Below are 19,887 nucleotides of genomic sequence, written 5' to 3' on the forward strand. Positions count from 1 at the left end.
TGATCTCAATACGAATCCAAGGCAGACCTTTTAACATCACAGTAATCCAGGTTCATGCACCAACCACTGGTGCTGAAGAAACTGAAATTGACCAATTCTATGAAGACTTACAACACCTTATGGAAATGACACCAAAGAAGGATGTAATTCTCATTATAGGGGATTGGAATGCTAAAGTATGAAATCAAGAGATAAAAGGAACAACTGGCAAGCTTGGCCTTGGAGTTCAATACGAAGCAGGCCAAAGGCTGATAGAGTTCTGTCAAGAGAACAAGCTGGTCATCACAAACACTCTTTTCCAACAACACAAGAGACGACTCTACACATGGATATCACCAGATGGGTAGCATCGAAATCAGATTGATTATATTCTCTGCAGCCAAAGATGGAGAAGCTCTATACAGTCAGCAAAAACAAGACCTGGAGCTGACTGTGGCTCAGATCATCAGCTTCTTATAGCAAAATTCAAGCTTAAACTGAAGAAAGTAGGAAAAACCACTGGGCCGGTAAGATACAATCTAAGTCAAATCCCTTATGAATACACAGTGGAAGTGAGGAACAGGTTAAGGATTTAGATTTGGTGGACAGAGTGGGTGGAGGCTCGTAACATTATACAGGAGGCAGCAACTAAAACCATCCCAATGAAAAGGAAATGAAATAAAGCAAAGTGGCTGTCCAACGAGGCCTTACAAATAGCAGAGGAGAGAAGGCAAGCAAAATGCGTGGGAGATAGTGAAAGATACAGGAAATTGAATGCTGATTTCCAAAAAATAGCAAGGAGAGACAAGAAGGCCTTTTTAAACGAGCAATGCAAAGAAATAGAGGAAAACAATAGAATGGGAAAAACCAGAGATCTGTTCAAGATTCGTACAAAGATTACCATAATAAAAGACAAAAGTGGTAAGGACCTAACAGAAGCAGAAGACATCAAGAAGAGGTGGCAAGAATACACAGAGGAATTATACCAGAAAGATATGGATGTCTCGTACATCCCAGGTAGTGTGGTTGCTGACGTTGAGGCAGACATCCTGGAGAGTGAAGTCAAATGGGCCTTAGAAAGCACTGCTGTCAGAGCTGCTTCCAGATCCTAGCTCACAGAGGATCACGCTAGCCAGCGATCATTAAGTAAAAGTCTTTATTGAATTACAGTTTCCATTCTCAAGCTGCTGCGTGCAACTCTACGTCTAGTGGCTAGATCGGCGAAGCTCCGTCTGAGTCTCCGCCCCTTGCCCCTTATGCACCAACTTAATATCCTAGCCCTGCTCCACCTTTTCCGCCTGACTGTTCTCCTCTGGGTCCCTCTGCCCCCCGGGGTCTCTTCCTTCCTGGATTCTTCTGACGCCGACCCCCCGGACCCTCCTGTCTCCTTGCGCCGGGCTTTAGGACCTGGCTCTCTTTCAGGGCTGCCTACTGCGTCACTTTCCTGTGCATTTGAACTTGGCGTGCGCGCCCAACCTTCCACTTTCCGTCTGACCGTTTCTTCGCTCCCCGATGGAGGTGTGGCCACTCCTGACTCATGCCCTCCCCCCTGTTGTGAGCTGCCAGCGCTTGATCCCTGGCTCCCTTCCTCTTCCCTGCTCTCCGGCGGTGACGCTGGTCCCGATTTCCAACTGCTCTCCTCTGAGTCCCCTCTGGCTCTATCTTCCTGGGGTGTCCCCCTAGGCTCCCCCCTTGCCCTGGCCACTGGTGCTCCTTTCTGTGAATCTTCTGATTCACTGGAAAGACTCGGAGATCTCGGGTCGTCGTCATCACTCATCTTTTCTTCTGCCTCCTCCCCCTCGCTCTCTGTTTCCTCCCTTGCCCTTGCCTCTGCTCCTGAACCCCTGACAACTGCTAATAACAAGACCAGTGGACGTGATGATATTCCAGCTGAACTATTTAAAATTTTAAATGATGGTGCTGTTAAGGTGCTACACTCAATATGCCAGCAAATTTGGAAAACTCAGCAGTGGCCAGAGGATTGGAGAAGATCCGTCTACATCCCAATCCCAAAGAAGGGCAGTGCCAAAGAATGCTCCAACTACCGCACAATTGCACTCATTTCACACGCTAGCAAGGTTATGCTTAAAATTTTACAAGGCAGACTTAAGCAGTATGTGGACCGAGAACTCCCAGAAGTGCAAGCTGGATTTCGAAGGGGCAGAGGAACCAGAGACCAAATTGCAAACATGCGCTGGATTATGGAGAAAGCTAGAGAGTTCCAAAAAGACATCTACTTCTGCTTCATTGACTATGCAAAAGCCTTTGACTGTGTCAAGCACAGCAAACTATGGCATGTTCTTAAAGAAATGGGAGTGCCTGATCACCTCATCTGTCTCCTGAGAAATCTCTATGTGGAACAAGAAGCTACAGTTAGAACTGGATAAGGAACAACTGATTGGTTCAAAATTGGGAAAGGAGTACGACAAGGCTGTATATTGTGTCCCTACTTATTTCAAATACATGCAGAATTCATCATGCAAAAGGCTGGGCTGGATGAATCCCAAGCTGGAATAAAGATCGCCGGAAGAAATATCAACAACCTCAGATATGCAGATGACACAACCTTGAGGGCAGAAAGTGAGGAGGAATTAAAGAACATTTTAATGAGGGTGAAAGAGGAGAGCGCAAAATATGGCCTGAAGCTCAACATCAAAAAAACGAAGATCATGGCCACTGGGCCCATCATCTCCTGGCAAATAGAAGGGGAAGAAATGGAGGCAGTGAGAAATTTTACTTTCTTGGGATCCATGATCACTGCAGATGGTGACAGCAGTCACAAAATTAAAAGACGCCTGCTCCTTGGGAGAAAGGCGATGGCAAAACAAGACAGTATCTTAAAAAGCAGAGACAGCAGCTTGCCAACAAAGTTCCGTATAGTAAAAGCCATGGTTTTCCCAGTAGTGATGTATGGAAGTGAGACCATAAAGAAGGCTGATCACCGAAGAATTGATGATTTTGAATTATGGTGCTGGAGGAGACACTTGAGAGTCCCATGGACTGCATGAAGATCAAACCTATCCATTCTTAAGGAAATCAGCCCTGAGTGCTCACTGGAAGGACAGATCGTGAAGTTGAGGCTCCAATACTTTGGCCACCTCATGAGAAGAGAAGACTCCCTGGAAAAGACCCTGATGTTGGGAAAGATGGAGGGCACAAGGAGAAGGGGACGACAGAGGACGAGATGGTTGGACAGTGTTCTCGAAGCCACAAACATGAGTCTGACCAAACTGCAGGAGGCAGTGGAAGACAGGAGTGCTTGGCGTGCTCTGGTCCATGGGGTCACGAAGATTCGGACACGACTAAATGACTAAACAACAACAACAATCAGTCGGACACTGTCACAGTCATGTCACAGGAAACAACTACTGGAACAAAAGACATTCAGTGGAAACTAAAGACGCTATGCCCGTGGCTGAGGATAATTGTTTCAACCCTTCCAATGGATATGGGGGGGGGGGAGGGAAAGGAAAAAAATGTACAGGAAATTTAAAAATATAATATATGTATGTAAAAAATCCCAAACTCGAATAAAATAAAATAAAAATTTAAAAAAGAAAGTAATGCATCCTTGTTTTTAAAAGAAAATGAAAAATTATTCCTAAAAGAAAAGAAAAAGGCAAAACACAGAGGGCCCATTTGCAGTCAATCCTGAAATTAGGATCAAGTAGGATCATGGCTTCTAGTGCTGCGCGATGGATCAGTGAGTTCTCTGACATTGGTAGGGCATTCAGAGCACAGTACTGGCGCCAATACATCACGGTGGCCGGGGAGCTGTGACGTATTCCTGGCTCAAATTCCCCGCAGATGTCAAAGGCGCTGGAAGGCAGGTGGAGGTGCCCAAAAAGGTGTCCACCTTCTCAATCTCCATCTTCCTGCCTGCCTCATCCCACCCCCAAAATGAGCAAGCCCCAGTACCTCTCCAGCCCCATCCATCCATGTCCCCATCTCCCCTCCCCTGGGACTCACCAGATCTCTTGGAGGTCCCTGGGAGGGAACGCTCAGAGGCTGTGAGGAGGGATGCAGGAGACAACCTGACCAGGTCAACTGTCCATCTTCCTCCTTCCATCCTCGCTAGGTTTACAGATTCAGTCTCTTTCATCCTTCCTCAGGAGTCGAGAAGCCACCACAAGCTGCAGGGTCCTGGGAGAGAGGAAGAAGCAAAGGGAGCCTCAGAGGCCCTGCAGGGATTCTCTTGCCCTAGATATTCCCCTGCTCCTGGAGAAGCACAAATGGGGCAGCCCCTTCCCAACAGAAACCCCATTTGAAACATCTCCAGTGGTTCCAATTTAATCTGTTTGCACATCACCCCACTTCATAAGGCTGGCATGGTATGCACACTAGTGACCTGAGAGTGGACCCCATTGAACTCAGTGGGGCTTATGGATAGAACTTGGTGCAAAAACCAGGCACCATCCTGTCCCCAACCTGAAAACTGCAGCCCCAGAGCATGGGCAGAATACAGCCGAGTAGCTATTACATGTAGGTGCCCCCACGTCTCAGTGCAAGAGATGCCTTAGCAGTTGAGCTGGCTGGGCCCAAACCTCTTTCTGCTCCTCATTAGAGCTGCTGAGAGACCCTAGAAGGTTGGGAATAGGATCTGGCTCCTGCTGTTTCTTAGCCACCTCCTCATTTTCCTTATTCACGCAAAATGGAGTGATTTTTGGTTGTGCTTTCTTTAGAGAAGCTCTCTTTGGAGCAGGGCCCGTGGAACTCGGGGAGAGACCAGAAATTTTGTAACCACTCCAGGTCAACACCATCTTTTCCCTTAATTCCATATCATGTTTCCTTATACCATTTGTAGCAATTAAAGCTTTTCTAACTTTAGTCTGCAGCAACTTCTGTGTCATTCACTTAGTGTTCTGCAGAATGCGGAGGCTAGACTGGTGACTGGGAGTGGCTGCTGGAACCATGTAAGACCGCTGCTAAAGGAACTACAATGGTTCCCAGTATGTTTCCAAGCAGAATTTAAAGTGCTGGTGTTGACCTTTAAAGCCCTAAATGGCCTTGGCCCAGGATACCCGAAGGAGCATCTCCAACCCCATCCTTCAGCCTGGACACTGAGGTCCAGCACCAAGGGCCTTCTGGTGGTTCCCTCAGTGCAAGAAGAGAAGTTACAGGGAAGCAGGCTGAGGGCCTTCCTGGTAGTGGCGCCCTCCCTGTGGAACACGCTCCCATCAGATGTCAAGGAGATGAGTAACTATGTGACATTTAGGAGACACCTGAAGGCAGCCCTGTATATTATATGTGTTGGAAGCCGCCCAGAGTGTCTGAGGAAACACAGTCAGATGGGTAGCAGGTAAATATTATTGTTATTATTATTATTCACACAGCATGCTGATGGCGGCGGCAGCATCACCCCAGTGCCTTGCCAGGGCAGGAGGGGCTTGGTCTTCCTAAAAATATTGAGCTGAGCAAGGCTGGATGCAGCTCCTGCTCCCAAGAGTGGCACATGCCAGTCTGTGCACTGCCTCAGCTGGGAGGGGGCAGATGTTTTACAAGGTTGGAAACCAGATCTCACCCGGCCCTAGGGACTCCTCCCAAGAATCCTGGGAGCCAGAATTGGTTCAGGACCCTGAGAGTTGCAAGGAGACAGCTTCAGCCCTGCTGCGCAAAGACTGCAATTCCCAGAGTGGTCACCAATCCCCCCTTCTTGCCAGGGAACTCTGGGAATTGTATTTGGGTAGATGGTGGGAGAGGGTCTCCCCTCCAGTCTCCCCACTTGGGGGGGCTGTATCTCCCAACTCCACAGGGCTTCTCCTTCCTCGGAGTCCTCGGATGCTTCTCTGTGTTATGAAATGTGACTTTCCCCTCAATCTGAAGGGGGCTTATTTGCATGCCCCCCTTTTGTTGCCCCAAAGACCCCTCCCCAAAAAGGAAGGCAGCATCTTGATCCAAAGGAAGAAGAGAGTTGCAGACCTGCTGGACACTCAGCCCCTCCCTGGCCTGGCGGAGAGGAACTGGGGGCAGGACCCTCCGCTCCCTGACTTGGGGGTCTCCCCCCCCCCATGCATGAGCCTCCTCCCTTGCAGCCCTGGGACCCCCTTCTCCCCGCTGCACCCCAAGGGGGAAGAGAGAAGAGACTCACCGGATTCCAGGAGGGGCACCGAGGAAGTTTTTGCAAAGCAGAGAGAACAAAGCAGCCTCCTCTTTGCTGGCAGGGAGGGACTGGGCAGGGAGGGGCTTCTGCTGGGGAGGACCTTGCCCTCCCCCGCCCTCCCCTTCCTCTCCTCTCTAGGAATCCCGCTCGGCTCCTTTTAACCCTTGGCAAGCCGAGGGCGCCCAGACCGCCCCTCCCTCCCTCTCCCTGCCTGCTTCTGCGCTCTAGCGGCTGCCCTCCCTTCTCCATCTGGGCCAAGGACTCTGCATCAAGGCCCCCCCCCATCTTATGCAGACTGACGACATGGGAGATGGGGGTCCCCCGTTACCATTCTGCCGTGTGCATCTGGATCCCAACTTTGAAATGACTAAAAACCTGAATGTTAAAGCGCCTCTCCTGGAATCGCCTTCCCTGGGACCCACCGGCAGGGTACGTGCCATCCGGCTGCAAAGTTGGGGACCTGCAGGGGCTCCTTGGAAGTCTCCCCCCCCACACACGCGTTTCTTTTTTCCTGGGGGGCCAAGAGATGCTCCCCCTGCCCTGCACCCCCAGGGGCCCCTTTGCGGAAACTGAAGTGTGATGCCCATCAAAGGGAAGGTGAAGGACTCCTGGACCTTTGTCCACAGAGAGCTCCCCCCCTTTCTTCCCCCACACCAAACATAACCACAGTTTTGAAAATCCTTCATATTCTGGGCATGTGCAGATTTCGCAGCTTTCTGTAAACCCGAGGCAGGGAAGAAGTGGTCCCGTTGTCCCCCACCTCCCAAAAAGTTGATTGACATTGTTACCGGAAAAATCCGAGGGCAAAAAGTAAAGACACCTACCAGAGTAAACTGAAGCAAATCAGCAGCCTGTAGGTTTGGTCTTTATTGAAGAAAGACTGTCACGACAGGGTGCTCCTCTCACTTGCAGGTGAGAGGAAAGACACAGAACAATGGGCTGCAAGACCTTATAAAAACTTTTGAAATTCCCATCCTCTAGGTCAAGCCCACCCCCAGAAACATCATGCATACATTACAGAAAGGAGGGGTTGAAGGAGGAGTTGTGGTGGTAACCTGAGTGTCCTGTCACCTGGCTGGTTCCCTTCTACCCCTCCCCATGAATCATTTTCTGAAGACAAAAGGTAGTCGCAGTTTCCTGCCCCCTGAGGGAAGATCTGATCATTGTCCTTTGTTCCAGTCCATGCTGAATCCACTCCCATATGGAAGTTCTTTGTGATCTTGGTTGTCTTCTGTCTAGGACCATCAGGGTTGGCATAGCAACTGGGCAGGGCTCCTGTGGATGTGCTGGGATGGTGAAGGGATTATGGCTGGCCTGTATCAAACCTTCCCCATTTTGTAGTCCTTCCTTCATGGAGTAAAATAAAAGTGGAACAGTGCAAATCTGATGTATGGTTGATTTTCTATGAATTTATAATAGAAGCGTAGCGTATGTAGTGTGTGAGTGTGTGTGAAGTTTGTACAAACTGAATGATGGGGGGGGGTTTCCTGCTACAACATTAAAATGGTGTGTGATGTGTGGCATCATCTCATCCATTAGACTGGGAGGAAGAGGGTGGGGGAGGGAAGCACAGCCAAGCATTGCCAGGGGACGGTTGGGGACGCTGGCAGAAAATTTCCTGGAGGGGCTCCAGAGCTGCCTGGGCATCTTCCTCCTGCTCAGGAATCTGATTGAAGTAAAGCGGGGGTGTGTGTGTCCTATTCCCACTGCACCCCCTTCCTCCAGGGGGGTTGGATTCATGGAATCCTAGAGCCAGCCAGCAAAAATCGCAGAGAGCATGTGAAGCTAACTCTTTATTAGCAGAAACAAGGACTGCTCCAGGGAGCCAGGAATGGTCAGCACTCAACTCTTCTCAGCAGTTGCAGAGATCCGGGTGGAAGAATCTGCAGCCCAGCCCTTTGCAGCCCTGACGCACATGAGCCAACTCCTAGGGGCTGATCGGCTTTGCCAATAAAATATTTGTGGGGTCCTGGCACCCCCAAAGTTCACCGGCACTGCCATTCAAATAGAGTGTGTGCACGGCATCATATGATCAATTCTGCTGGACAGTGATTGCCTGGGCCCTCCTATTATTTTATTCAAGCCGGCACATCTGCTGAGAAGTAAGCCAGGTCAGATCAAGGTGCTTTTGGAAAAAACTAGTTTTCTGGATCCATTTCAATTGGGTTTTAGGCCCAGTTTGGGTTCAGAAACTGCTTTGGTCGCCCTGTATGATGATGACCTCTGTCGAGAGAGAGATAAGGGAAACATGTCCCTGTTCATTCTTCTCGACCTGTCAGCGGTTTTTGATACCATCGACCATGGTATCCTTCTGGAGCGACACTCCGAATTAGGAGAGTTTGGCATGACTTTTTGATGGTTCCAGTCCTAGTTGGATGGTCATTCCCAGAGGGTGGTACATGGGGAGTGATTTTCAGCCCCATGCAACCTTCAATGTGGGGTTCCTCAGGGCTCAAGCCTATCCCCCAGGTTGTTAAACATCTACATGAAACTGCTGGGTGGGGTTATCTGGAGGTTTGGAGTACGTTGTCAGCAGTATGCTGATGACACTCAGCTCTGTTTCTCCTTTACATCTGCAGGTGAGGCAGTGGAAGTGCTGGACCAGTGTCTTGCCTCGGTAATGGACTGGAGAGAGCCAACAAACTTAAGCTCAATCCAAATAAGACCGAGGCACTGTTAGTGGGTGGTTCCCTAGGCCACCTGCTCTTCACGGGGTCACATTTCCTCCGAAGGAGCAGGTTCACAGCTTGGGGGTACTCCTGGAGCCTTTGCTGTCGCTCGAGGCTCAGGTGGCCTCGGTGGCCCGGAGTGCCTTCCATCAGCTTAAAATGGTGATTAAAATGGTGATATTACCAAAAATCCTACTTTTATTTCAAACTATCCCAATGATGATTGGGACAAAATATTTTAAAATCTGGCAAAGAGGCCTTACCAACTTTATATGGCAAGGGAAGTAAGCCAGAATAAAATCAGAAATAATGATGGGGCCAAAAGAAACGGGGGGATTTGCAGTCCCAGATTTAAGAAGATATTCTGAAGCAGTGTGCTGGAGTTGGATGAAAGAGTGGATGTTACTAAAAGATACTGAAGTTTTGGAACTAGAAGGCTGGGACAAAATATACGGTTGGCATGGATATTTATTCTATCGGAAAATACAATTGCATAAAGGATTTACGAACCACCTAGTGAGAAAGGCCCTATTTGAGGTATGGCAGAGAACGAAAGAGAGAATTATAGAAAGAACCCCATGGTGGACCTCTCCAATAGAGGGAACCTTGACATAAAAAAAAAAAATTGCCTGGCCAATTTATAGAGATTTAGCAGAAGGAATGAATGAAAATATCAAATTGAAAGAATACAAAGAACTCAAAATACTGGGAATAAATTGGTTAGAATATTTCCAACTTAAGGCTACATATGAGAAAGATATAAAAACTAGGGGATTTGGGAATAAAATATCAAAATTGGAAAGAGAGGTTTTACAAAATAATCAAAAAACACTCTGTAAAATATATAGATTATTAGATAAAGTCCTCCCAGATCAAGACGTCAAAGGAGAGAATATGCTAAAGTGGGAACTGGATTTAAGATATACAATTGATTCTGGAGATTGGAAAAAGTTTTGGGGGGAAAATATAAATTTTACAGCTTGCTATTCATTAAGAGAGAATTATATGAAGATGCACCACAGATGGTATATGGCACCAGACAGACTGGCAAAAATGAATAGATCAAATAGTAATAAATGCTGGAGATGTAATAGAATGAAAGGCACTCTATACCATATGTGGTGGACATGTCCAGAGGTCAAAATTTTTTGGGAGGTGGTCCCTGAAGAGATTAAAAAATCGATAAAAGTATCATATATCAGATCGGCAGAAGCATATTTACTAGGAATCTTGAGTAAGCATATCCCCAAAGACAAAATTAACACCTTTTTGTATGCAAGAACAACAGCGAAAATGTTGGTAGCCAGTCATTGGAAAGGAAATTATATCCCAACAAAAGGGGACTGATTAAGTAAACTATGTGAGTACCTGGAGTTAGAAAAATTGACAGATTTAATAAGGCATAAATCCAAAACTATAATACAGAAACAATGGGAATGCCGAAATGAATATTTATACAAGCAGGGCTCAAATACGAAAGTTTGGTTGTGCTTAGACTAACCTTGTTAAGAATATAGAGAACATAAAGATTTGACGGATTATGAAAAAACCTAAGGAAGAGAAATGATTGAAGGCGAGCAAGATAACGAAGAGACGTGCCGTGAATGCGGTGGAACTCTTTAAAAATATTTTAACTACTATTTATAAATTGTAATGCTTGAAGGAGTCAAAAGTAAGGGGGTGAAGCAATTAGCAATTCAAGCTAAAGAGCTAGCCCAGGAAAATGAAAAAAGGTAACTATCTAAACAGGGGGCAGAATTGCCGGACCCCCCAGAGAAGAGCTAATATGATTTTGGGAGGAATTCTGGAAGAAATACAGGCTAAAGAGTTGGAAGAAACTTTGAGAACCTGGCTATGTACTCAAGGAGTTAGTCTGAAGGCAGAAGATGTGGAACGAGCCCATCTCTGCCGAGGGCCTAAGGGGAGAAAATCCCCCAGGAATGTAATAATTAAATTTTCTAGAGAGAAGCTGCAACAGCAGGTATACCAGACTTTGAAGGAAATTAAAGAGTTGAGTTTCCAAGGGAAAAGAGTGTGGGTGAGTCGAGATGTATGCCTGGCTACTTTAAGGCAAGAAAGCCCAATGAAACCTAATAATAATAATAATAATAATAATAAGCCGGGCTCAGGGCGGCTAACAACAATAAAACAGTACAACAGTGCACAAAAACTGCATAATAACGACATAAGATTTTACAGCCGAATTTTATAAGGTAGAAAATTTGGCCCCGGAACTACAACAACTTTTTAACAGTATACTAGAAGGGGGAAAGGCCACAGAAACATGGAGAAAGGCAGAAATAATGGTAATCTTAAAACCAAACAAAGACCCTAAAGAAGTTGGTTCATATAGACCTATAAGTCTATTAAACCAAGATTATAAAATCTTCGCCAAAATTATGGCATCCCCCAAATAATAAAAGAAGACCAATATCACGGACAAGTAAAAAAGTTCGGGCTACTGAAATTAGACGTCTTTAAAGCATTTGATACACTCTCAGAGTGTATAAAATATGGAATAGGAGAGGTTTTTTGGTTCGCGATACAAGAACTATATAAGGAAAGAACAACAGTGGGGAGAGTTAATGGGGAATACTCCCAACCTTTCGCAATAGGCAGAGGCGTTCGGCAGGGGTGTCCTCTTTCACCGTTCCTATTTATAACGGCTATAGAACAACTAGCGGAAAGGATAAGGAACTGTGGAAGGATAGAGGGCTATAAGCTTGGGAAAGAGAAGATGGAAATCAATTTGTTTGCAGATGATATTATTGGAATCATAACAAATCCTAAGGAAGGGATAAAAGAAATAAAGATAATATTAGAAGATTTTGAGGAATATTCTGGATTAGGGGTAAATATAACAAAATCAGAAATAATGTATTTTAATGTAAATGTAGCTGGGAAAAACCTAATAAATGGAATAGGCCTGGGGTCTAAAAGAACAAAATACCTAGGCATCGAACTCTGCAGAAATATTAACAAGACTGCAGAATTCAACTATAAGAAGGTATGGAATAAAATACTAAAGGATATGAAAAGATGGAGAAACAAAACGCTAAGCATTGGGCCTCCCAAACATTTACAATTATTACAAAGCTGTTCAGTTAAAAAAATTAATAGAAATTGCAGTTGAAAACAAACAAAAGTGGATCAAATTTGAGGATGAGGCAAACAATGGCACAGTAAGATTTGGAATTTTAACAAATAATGTAATCAAAGATTTGAAATCTGCAATAGGCCCCAGGAAATTGGCATTAGGTTTATGGAGGAAATGGCAACCTTTATGGTTAAAAGGGATTTCTCTAAGTGCACCCTTAGAAAGTATTTATGAGGTAACAGATGATCCCAAATGGTGGGAAATTCTAAACGCTAACGGATATCATATAGTCAAAGGTATGTATAGAGGAGAATCCTTAAAGTCATTGCAGGAAGTACCGTATTTTTCGCTCTATAACACGCACCAGACCATAACACGCACATAGTTTTTAGAGGAGGAAAACAAGAAAAAAAATATTCTAAACGAAATAGTGGATATATGATTTTTGTGGTTCATGCTGTGGCCACAGACATGTGATCTGACAGTGAGTTTGGAGTAGCCCAATGCAAAAATCCTGAGGATCCATGTGGATCCATGCTTTGTAACCATGGAGGAGGGAAGGAAGGGGAACCATGGATCCTCTGCTCACGACTGCAGCAGATCCCCCCCCCCGCCACCCGCAGGCATTCGCTCCATAACACGCACAGACATTTCCCCTTACTTTCTAGGAGGAAAAAAGTGAGTGTTATGGTGCAAAAAATACGGTAATACAAAATATAGGTAACCAATATTGGTTAAAAATTGGAGGACTTTACAACAAAATTTCCAAAGTCCAAGAGACAGGAAATGGGAGTTTAGAAGAGCCAATAGAGGAACTATACAAACGAATGAAAAAAACAACAACCAAGGAATGACAGGTAAAATCTATAAGAGAATGATTACAAATAAGAAACAGACAACCCAACTTATTCAAAAGATAAGTAAGGAAGAACAAGTTAGCGAAGCAACGGTTGAAAGGCTAATGAAAGGAATAGGTGAGATTAAAGTAAGCAAATTTAGAGAGCTGAAATTAAAATTATTTCTAAAATGGTACAGAACTCCAGCCCAGCTTGCTAATATGGTAGCAGGATTGAATTCTAGCTGTTGGCACTGTAAACAAGCCAAGGGATGGTTTTCCCATATGTACTGGGAATTCCCAGAGGTAAAGGAATTCTGGGGGGAAATCCTAAAGGTTATTAATGAAATTTTTAAAATGAAGCTTTTAATAGATTTTGATTTCATGACAATGGGTATACTTGGAAACATGGCTATAGAGAAAGGTGACCAGTTTACCTTCAAAGCTATGATATTAGCGGGAAAGGCAACGATAGCTTTAGGTTGGAGAGAGAGAGGAAAATGGACAGTAGAGGCATGGAATAGTTATTTGTTTGAACTTATTCAGTCAGAGTCTCTATGTGGGACAAAAAGCTACAGTTAGAACTGGATATAGGACAACTGATTGGTTCAAAATTGGGAAAGGAGTACGACAAGGCTTTATATTGTCTCCCTACTTATTTGATTTATGCAGAATTCATCATACGAAAGGCTGGGCTGGATGAATCCCAAGCCGGAATTAAGATTGCCGGAAGAAATATCAACAACCTCAGATATGAGTACAGTGGTGCCCCGCAAGATGAATGCCTTGCAAGACGAAAAACTCGCTAGACGAAAGAGTTTTCCATTTTTGAGGTGCTCCACAAGACAAATTTCCCTATGGGCTTGCTTCGCAAGACGAAAATGTCTTGCGAGTTCTTTTCCTTTTTTCCCCTTTTTCTAAGCCGCTAAGCGCCGCTAATAGCGCTAATCCGCTAATAGCCGTGCTTCGCAAGACGAAAAAACCACAAGACAAAGAGACTCGCTGAACGAATTAATTTCGTCTTGCGAGGCACCACTGTATGAACACAACCTTGATGGCAAAAAGTGAGGAGGAATTAAAGAACCTTTTAATGAGGGTGAAAGAGGAGAGCGCAAAATATGGTGTGAAGCTCAACATCAAAAAAACGAAGATCATGGCCACTGGGCCCATCACCTCCTGGCAAATAGAAGGGGAAGAAATGGAGGCAGTGAGAGATTTTACTTTCTTGGGCTCCATGATCACTGCAGATGGTGACAGCAGCCATGAAATTAAAAGACGCCTGCTTCTTGGGAGGAAAGCAATGACAAACGTAGACAGCATCTTAAAAAGCCGAGACATCACCTTGCCAACAAAGGTTCATATAGTTAAAGCTATGGTTTTCCCAGTAGTGATGTATGGAAGTGAGAGCTTCCATAAAGAAGGCTGATCGCCGAATAATTGATCCTTTTAAATTATGGTGCTGGAGGAGACTCTTGAGAGTACCATGGACTGCAAGAAGATCCAGCATATCCATTCTGAAGGAAATCAGCCCTGAGTGCTCACTGGAAGGACAGATCCTGAAGCTGAGGTTCCAAGACTTTGGCCACCTCATGAGAAGAAAAGACTCCCTGGAAAAGACCCTGATGTTGGGAAAGATGGAGGGCACAAAGAGAAGGGGAGAAAGATGACGAGATGGTTGGATAGTGTTCTCGAAGCTACCCTCTTTGGCGGTGGGGACCCTCATCTGAAGGACAAGGGAGGTCGGGGTTCGAATCCCTGTGACGGGGTGAGCTCCTGTTGCTCTGTCCGAGCTTCTGCCAACCTAGCAGTTCAAAAACATCCTAGTAGAGTGGTATCTCGGATTACAGACACTTCAGGTCACAGACTCCACTAACCGAGAAATAGTACCTTGGGGTAAGAACTTTACTTCAGGATGAGAACAGAAATTGTGTGGCAGTGACAACAGGTGGCCCCATTAGCTAAAGTGGTGCCTCGGGTTAAGAACTGTTTCAGGTTAAGAACGGACCTCCAGAATGAATTAAGTTTTTAACCCGAGGTACCACTGCACCTCCTATAGTTAAAGCTATGGTTTTCCCAGTAGTGATGTATAGAAGTGAGAGGTGGGCCATCAAGAAGGCTGGTCGCTGAAGAATTGATGCTTTTGAATTATGCTGCTGCAAGAAGATCAAACCTATCCATTCTTAAGAAAACCAGCCGTGAGTGCTCAACTGGAAGGACAGATTGTGAAGCTGCAGCTCCAATACTTTGGCCACCTCATGAGAAGAGAAGACACCCTGGAAAAGACCCTGATGTTGGGAAAGATGGAGGGCACAAGGAGAAGGGGACGGCAGAGGACGAGATGGTTGGATGGTGTTCTCGAAGCTACCAGCACGAGTTTGTCCAAACTGTGGGAGGCAGTGGAAGACAGGAGTGCCTGGCATGCTCTGGTTCATGGGGTCACGAAGAGTCGGACACAACTAAATGTTGTTTAAACAACAATTCAGTCAGACATTGTTGCAGTCATGTCACAGGAAACAACTACTGGAACAAAAGAAATTTGGTGGAAACTAAAGACGCTATGCCCGTGGCTGAGGATAATTGTTTGAACCCTTCCAATGGGTATGGGGGGTGGGAGGAAAAGAAAAAAAATTGTACGGGAAATGTAAAATTTGGAAGGAGATAATATATGTATGTAAAAAATCCTGAACTCGAGTAAAATAAAATAAAAATTTAAAAAAGAAAGTAATGCGAAAGAGATTAATCAGTTTCAGACTTTTAAAAACAACTCCTAAAACAGCAATTTAGTATGAATTTTACTATCTAACGAGACCATTGATCCATAAAATGAAAGCAATAATCAATGTACTGTACTAGAAAAATAAAGAAAACAGTACTGTACATTAAAAGTAAAATTAATTTTTGTCCTTACCAGCACTGATGATAGACATTGTTTGGATGGGGGTCTTTTTATACATTGCCACAGTCACACAATCAATCAAAAACAAAGAACAAGTCACAATCACAAAAAGGCAAATAAAAACGCAATTTTTTTGTGGCAAAAATAAAAGCACCAAATATAAGCTCCAAAGATCACCTCAGAACACTACAATTGGAAATGGAAGGCTTTGATTACAATGGGGGGATGCAAATTAGCAGCAGAACAGTGAAAACAGAAGGAAGAAGGCTTTGATTCCAATGCAGGGGGACACAAATTAGCAGTGCAACAGTGAAAACAGAAGCTCAGGAGCACGTTCGGCTTCCGAAGTAAAGTTCGCAAACTGAAACACTGACTTCCAGGTTTGCAGCATTCGAGTTCAAAGTTGTTCAGGAACTAAGCTGTTTGAAAACCACTGTATGTAGATATGGTTGCCATATGTACAGAACTGCAAGTAGCGTCTGGGAGGAAATTGCTGAAATGTCCGGGAAAATCTGGACCTATGGCAGCCCATGTCGCAAGTGTAGATTTCGGCAAACTTCACTTGAAATAGATTCCCAGTTCCTTCAAGCCCTCCTCATAAGGCTTGGTTTCAGACCCTGGATCATCTTGATTGACTCCTCTGCATCATCTTCATGAAGTTTTCCCTTAGCATGTAGCAAGCTGTAAACCTTGAATTTACTTTCCACAGTTGTTCCCATAAAGCAAAGTCAATGTTGTGTCCTACATCTCTGGCCCAGCTTGTCACTGCTGATTTCATCATTGCATTCTTTGTGTCCCACTCAAATAATATGTTATACATTTTGGATGCTATTTTAACCCTGGAGCCTAATAACTCCCTTTCAAACTGTGAGTTTTGTTCTGCAAATCCACTTTTTTAAAAAAATCTAACTTAAATGTTGCATTCAACTGATGGTAACTTAACCAGTCTCCCTCCCACCTAGAGGAAGAAGTTCCCTTTATAGGGATACCACATACAATTAAGCAATAGCACACGGCCCTAAACCTAACCTCCCAATACATCAACCTCAGCGGGTAAACTATTGGTCTGCTGTGTCAAAGTTTTACTGGGTGGTTGGATAATATTGGCGAGAGCGCCTGTAATCTCACAGTCACCACTTCCCCTGGAATAAGAATCACTTCCGTCCAAACCAGTAAATATGTCTGTAATTATGACAATCTGACCAATGCCTAGACGACTTAAGCCCTATATCAGACTCCCCTCCATGGGTTTCCCCCCAAATATAGAGCATGGTCCAATCCCCTGGACATTCTCATACAGAAGTCCTTCTCAAGGTCATGAATGAATCTGAAGAGGTGATTCAAGCAACAGAAAAAGAGATTCCTCCTAAAGATCAGGGAGAACTTTCTGATAGTAAGAGCCAGCAGTGAAAAGGAACTCCCTCAGAAGGGGGTGGACTCTCCTTCATTGGAGGTATTTAAGAAGAAGTTGGATGGCCATCTGTCATGGATGCTTGAAATGAGTTTTTTTCAGCATTAGCAGGGGTTGGACTAGATTCCTAATCTACCATTCTATTATCCACCCTGCTGTGAGTTTTTAATTGAATTTTTTTCACGACTGAAATTTTATCCACATTCCATGCGCTGATATGCTTTAAACCCTGAATGAACTATTTGGTGGGCCATGAGAGTGGCATTCTGACTGAAGCTCTTCCCTCATTCCAAACACTAAGAGGTTTTCTCTCTTGTATGAATTATTTGATGGGAAGCGAGATTCTGGCTCTGACTGAAGCTCTTTCCACATTCCAAGCACTGATAGGGTTTCTCCCCTGTATGGATTCTGTGATGGGAAGCGAGATGTGATCTGTGACAGAAGCTCTTCCCACATTCGAAGCACTGATAGGATTTCTCCCCTGTATGAATTTTATGATGGGAAGTGAGACTGTGGCTGTGCCTGAAGCTCTTTCCACATTCCAAGCACTGATATGGTTTCTCCCCTGTATGAATTTTATGATGGGAAGTAAGACTCTGCCTCTGACTGAAGCTCTTTCCACATTCCAAGCACTGATAGGGTTTCTCCCCTGTATGAATTCTTTGATGGGAAGTGAGACCGTGGCTGTGCCTGAAGCTTTTTCCACAATCCAAGCACGTATGTGGTTTCTCTCCTGTATGAATTCTTTTATGGGTTATGAGATTGTGGCTTTGACTAAAGCTCTTCCCACATTCCAAGCACTGAAAGGGTTTCTCCTCTGTATGGATTCTTTGATGGTAAGTGAGACTGCTGCTGTGACTGAAGCGCTTTCCACATTCCAAGCACTGATATGGTTTCTTCCCTGTATGAATTCTTTGATGGCAAGTGAGAGTTTCCTTCTGACGGAAGCATTTTCCACAGTCTAAGCACTGATAGGATTTCTCCCCTGTATGAATTGTTTGATGGGAAGTGAGATAGGTCCCATCCCGGAAGCTCTTTCCACATTCCAAGCACTGATAGGGTTTCTCCCCTGTATGAATTTTATGATGGGAAGTGAGACCCTGCCTCTGACTGAAGCTCTTCCCACATTCCAAGCACTGATATGGTTTCTCCCCTGTATGAATTGTTTGATGGGAAGTGAGATAGGTCCCATCCCGGAAGCTCTTTCCACATTCCAAGCACTGATAGGGTTTCTCCCCTGTATGAATTTTATGATGGGAAGTGAGACCCTGCCTCTGACTGAAGCTCTTCCCACATTCCAAGCACTGATATGGTTTCTCACCTGTATGAATTCTTTGATGGGAAGTGAGACTTTCCTTCAGACAGAAGCTTTTTCCACAGTCTAGGCAGTGATAGGCCTTTTCCCCTGTATGAATAGTTTGATGGTAAGTGAGCTTGTCCTTTCGACTGAAGCTCTTCCCACATTCCAAGCACTGATAGGGTTTCTCCCCTGTATGGATTCTTTGATGGGAAGTGAGATGTTGTCTGTGAAAGAAGCTTTTTCCACAATCCAAGCACTGATAGGGTTTCTCCCCTGTATGAATTCTTTGATGGGAAGTGAGACTTTTCTTCAGACGGAAGCCTTTTCCACAGTCTAAGCAGTGATAGGGCTTCTCCCCGGTATGAATTGTTTGATGGGAAGTGAGATGGGCCTTTTGACTGAAGCTCTTCCCACATTCCAAGCACTGATAGGGTTTCTCCCCTGTATGGATTCTTTGATGGGAAGTGAGATGTTGTCTGTGAAAGAAGCTTTTTCCACAATCCAAGCACTGATAGGGTTTCTCCCCTGTATGAATTATTTGATGGGAAGTGAGACTTTTCTTCAGACGGAAGCCTTTTCCACAGTCTAAGCACTGATAGGGTTTCTCCCCTGTATGAAGTTTTTGATGGTAAGTGAGACTCTCCCTGTAACGGAAGCTCTTTCCACATTCCAAGCACTGATAGGGTTTCTCCCCTGTATGAATTCTGTGATGAGAAGTGAGATCCCCACTCAGACGAAAGCTCTTCCCACATTCCAAGCACTGATTGGGTTTCTCCCCGGTATGAATTCTGTGATGGGAAGTGAGATGTGAGCTTTGACTGAAGCTCTTTCCACATTCCAGGCACTGAAAGGGTTTCTCCCCTGTATGAATTCTTTGATGACAAGTGAGATGTTTTCTCTGACTGAAGCTCTTTCCACATTCCAGGCACTGAAAGGGTTTCTCCCCAGTATGAGTTCTTTGATGGGAAGTGAGATGTGAGCTTCGACTGAAGCTCTTCCCACATTCCAAGCACTGATATGGTTTCTCCCCGGTATGAGTTCTTTGATGGGAAGTAAGACTTTTCCTTCGAATTAAGGACTTTGTTTGATTGGAGGGGGACTGGGAGCTCTGACAGATGTTCTCTCCACACTTTGAATATTTATCGGACTTCTCCGCTATGTGGATTCTGTTGTGGTTCCCCTTGTTCATTCCTTCCAATTCATCACCATCTGCAATGAAGAGAGAAGCTAATTAGAGCCTCAGGAAGAAATGGAGCTCCAGATTACTGAACAATGTTAATGAATGCTTGTGATAGAGGAAGAACTGAAGAGAGTTAGATGTGAGTCCTTACTATAGTTTTCTCTGCCTTTGTTGGCTGGAATTGCTTGGCTTTTATCTGGGATAGATTTTGTTTGGCTCAAAACCTGGCACTTGATTCATAAAAATTTCTTCTTGCAGATTTGCGTTAAGATAGGCTGTTTCAATATCAAAAAGATTTACCTTAAACCCACATTGTGCTGCAAGAGCTAGCAATAAACGTATACTTTCACTCCTTGCAGTAGAAAAGGTTTCATCAAAGCTTTCACCTTTTCTTTGAGTAAAGCCTCGTGCTACCAGCCT

General features: G+C 44.7%; 1 protein-coding gene and 1 long non-coding RNA gene across 2 annotated transcripts in view; one reads left to right on the top strand and one right to left on the bottom strand.

The window, feature by feature from the left end:
• LOC309527278 (uncharacterized protein) overlaps positions 1-6,163 on the bottom strand; it is a 58,641-nt gene extending 52,478 nt beyond the window's left edge. The window contains exons 1-2 of the mRNA XM_082213975.1: positions 6,068-6,163; positions 3,949-4,122 (exon numbers count right to left, since the gene is read on the bottom strand). Coding sequence (XP_082070101.1) covers positions 3,949-4,081 — 133 coding nt within the window. The 5' untranslated portion in view covers positions 4,082-4,122; positions 6,068-6,163. The remainder of the gene's footprint in view (positions 1-3,948; positions 4,123-6,067) is intronic.
• Positions 1-19,887, top strand: part of LOC309527467 — a 175,147-nt gene that overhangs the window by 73,867 nt on the left and 81,393 nt on the right. The window lies entirely within an intron of this gene.

This window comes from Podarcis vaucheri (assembly GCF_965113315.1).
Source record: "Podarcis vaucheri genome assembly, chromosome: 2".
Classification (NCBI taxonomy): domain Eukaryota; kingdom Metazoa; phylum Chordata; class Lepidosauria; order Squamata; family Lacertidae; genus Podarcis; species Podarcis vaucheri.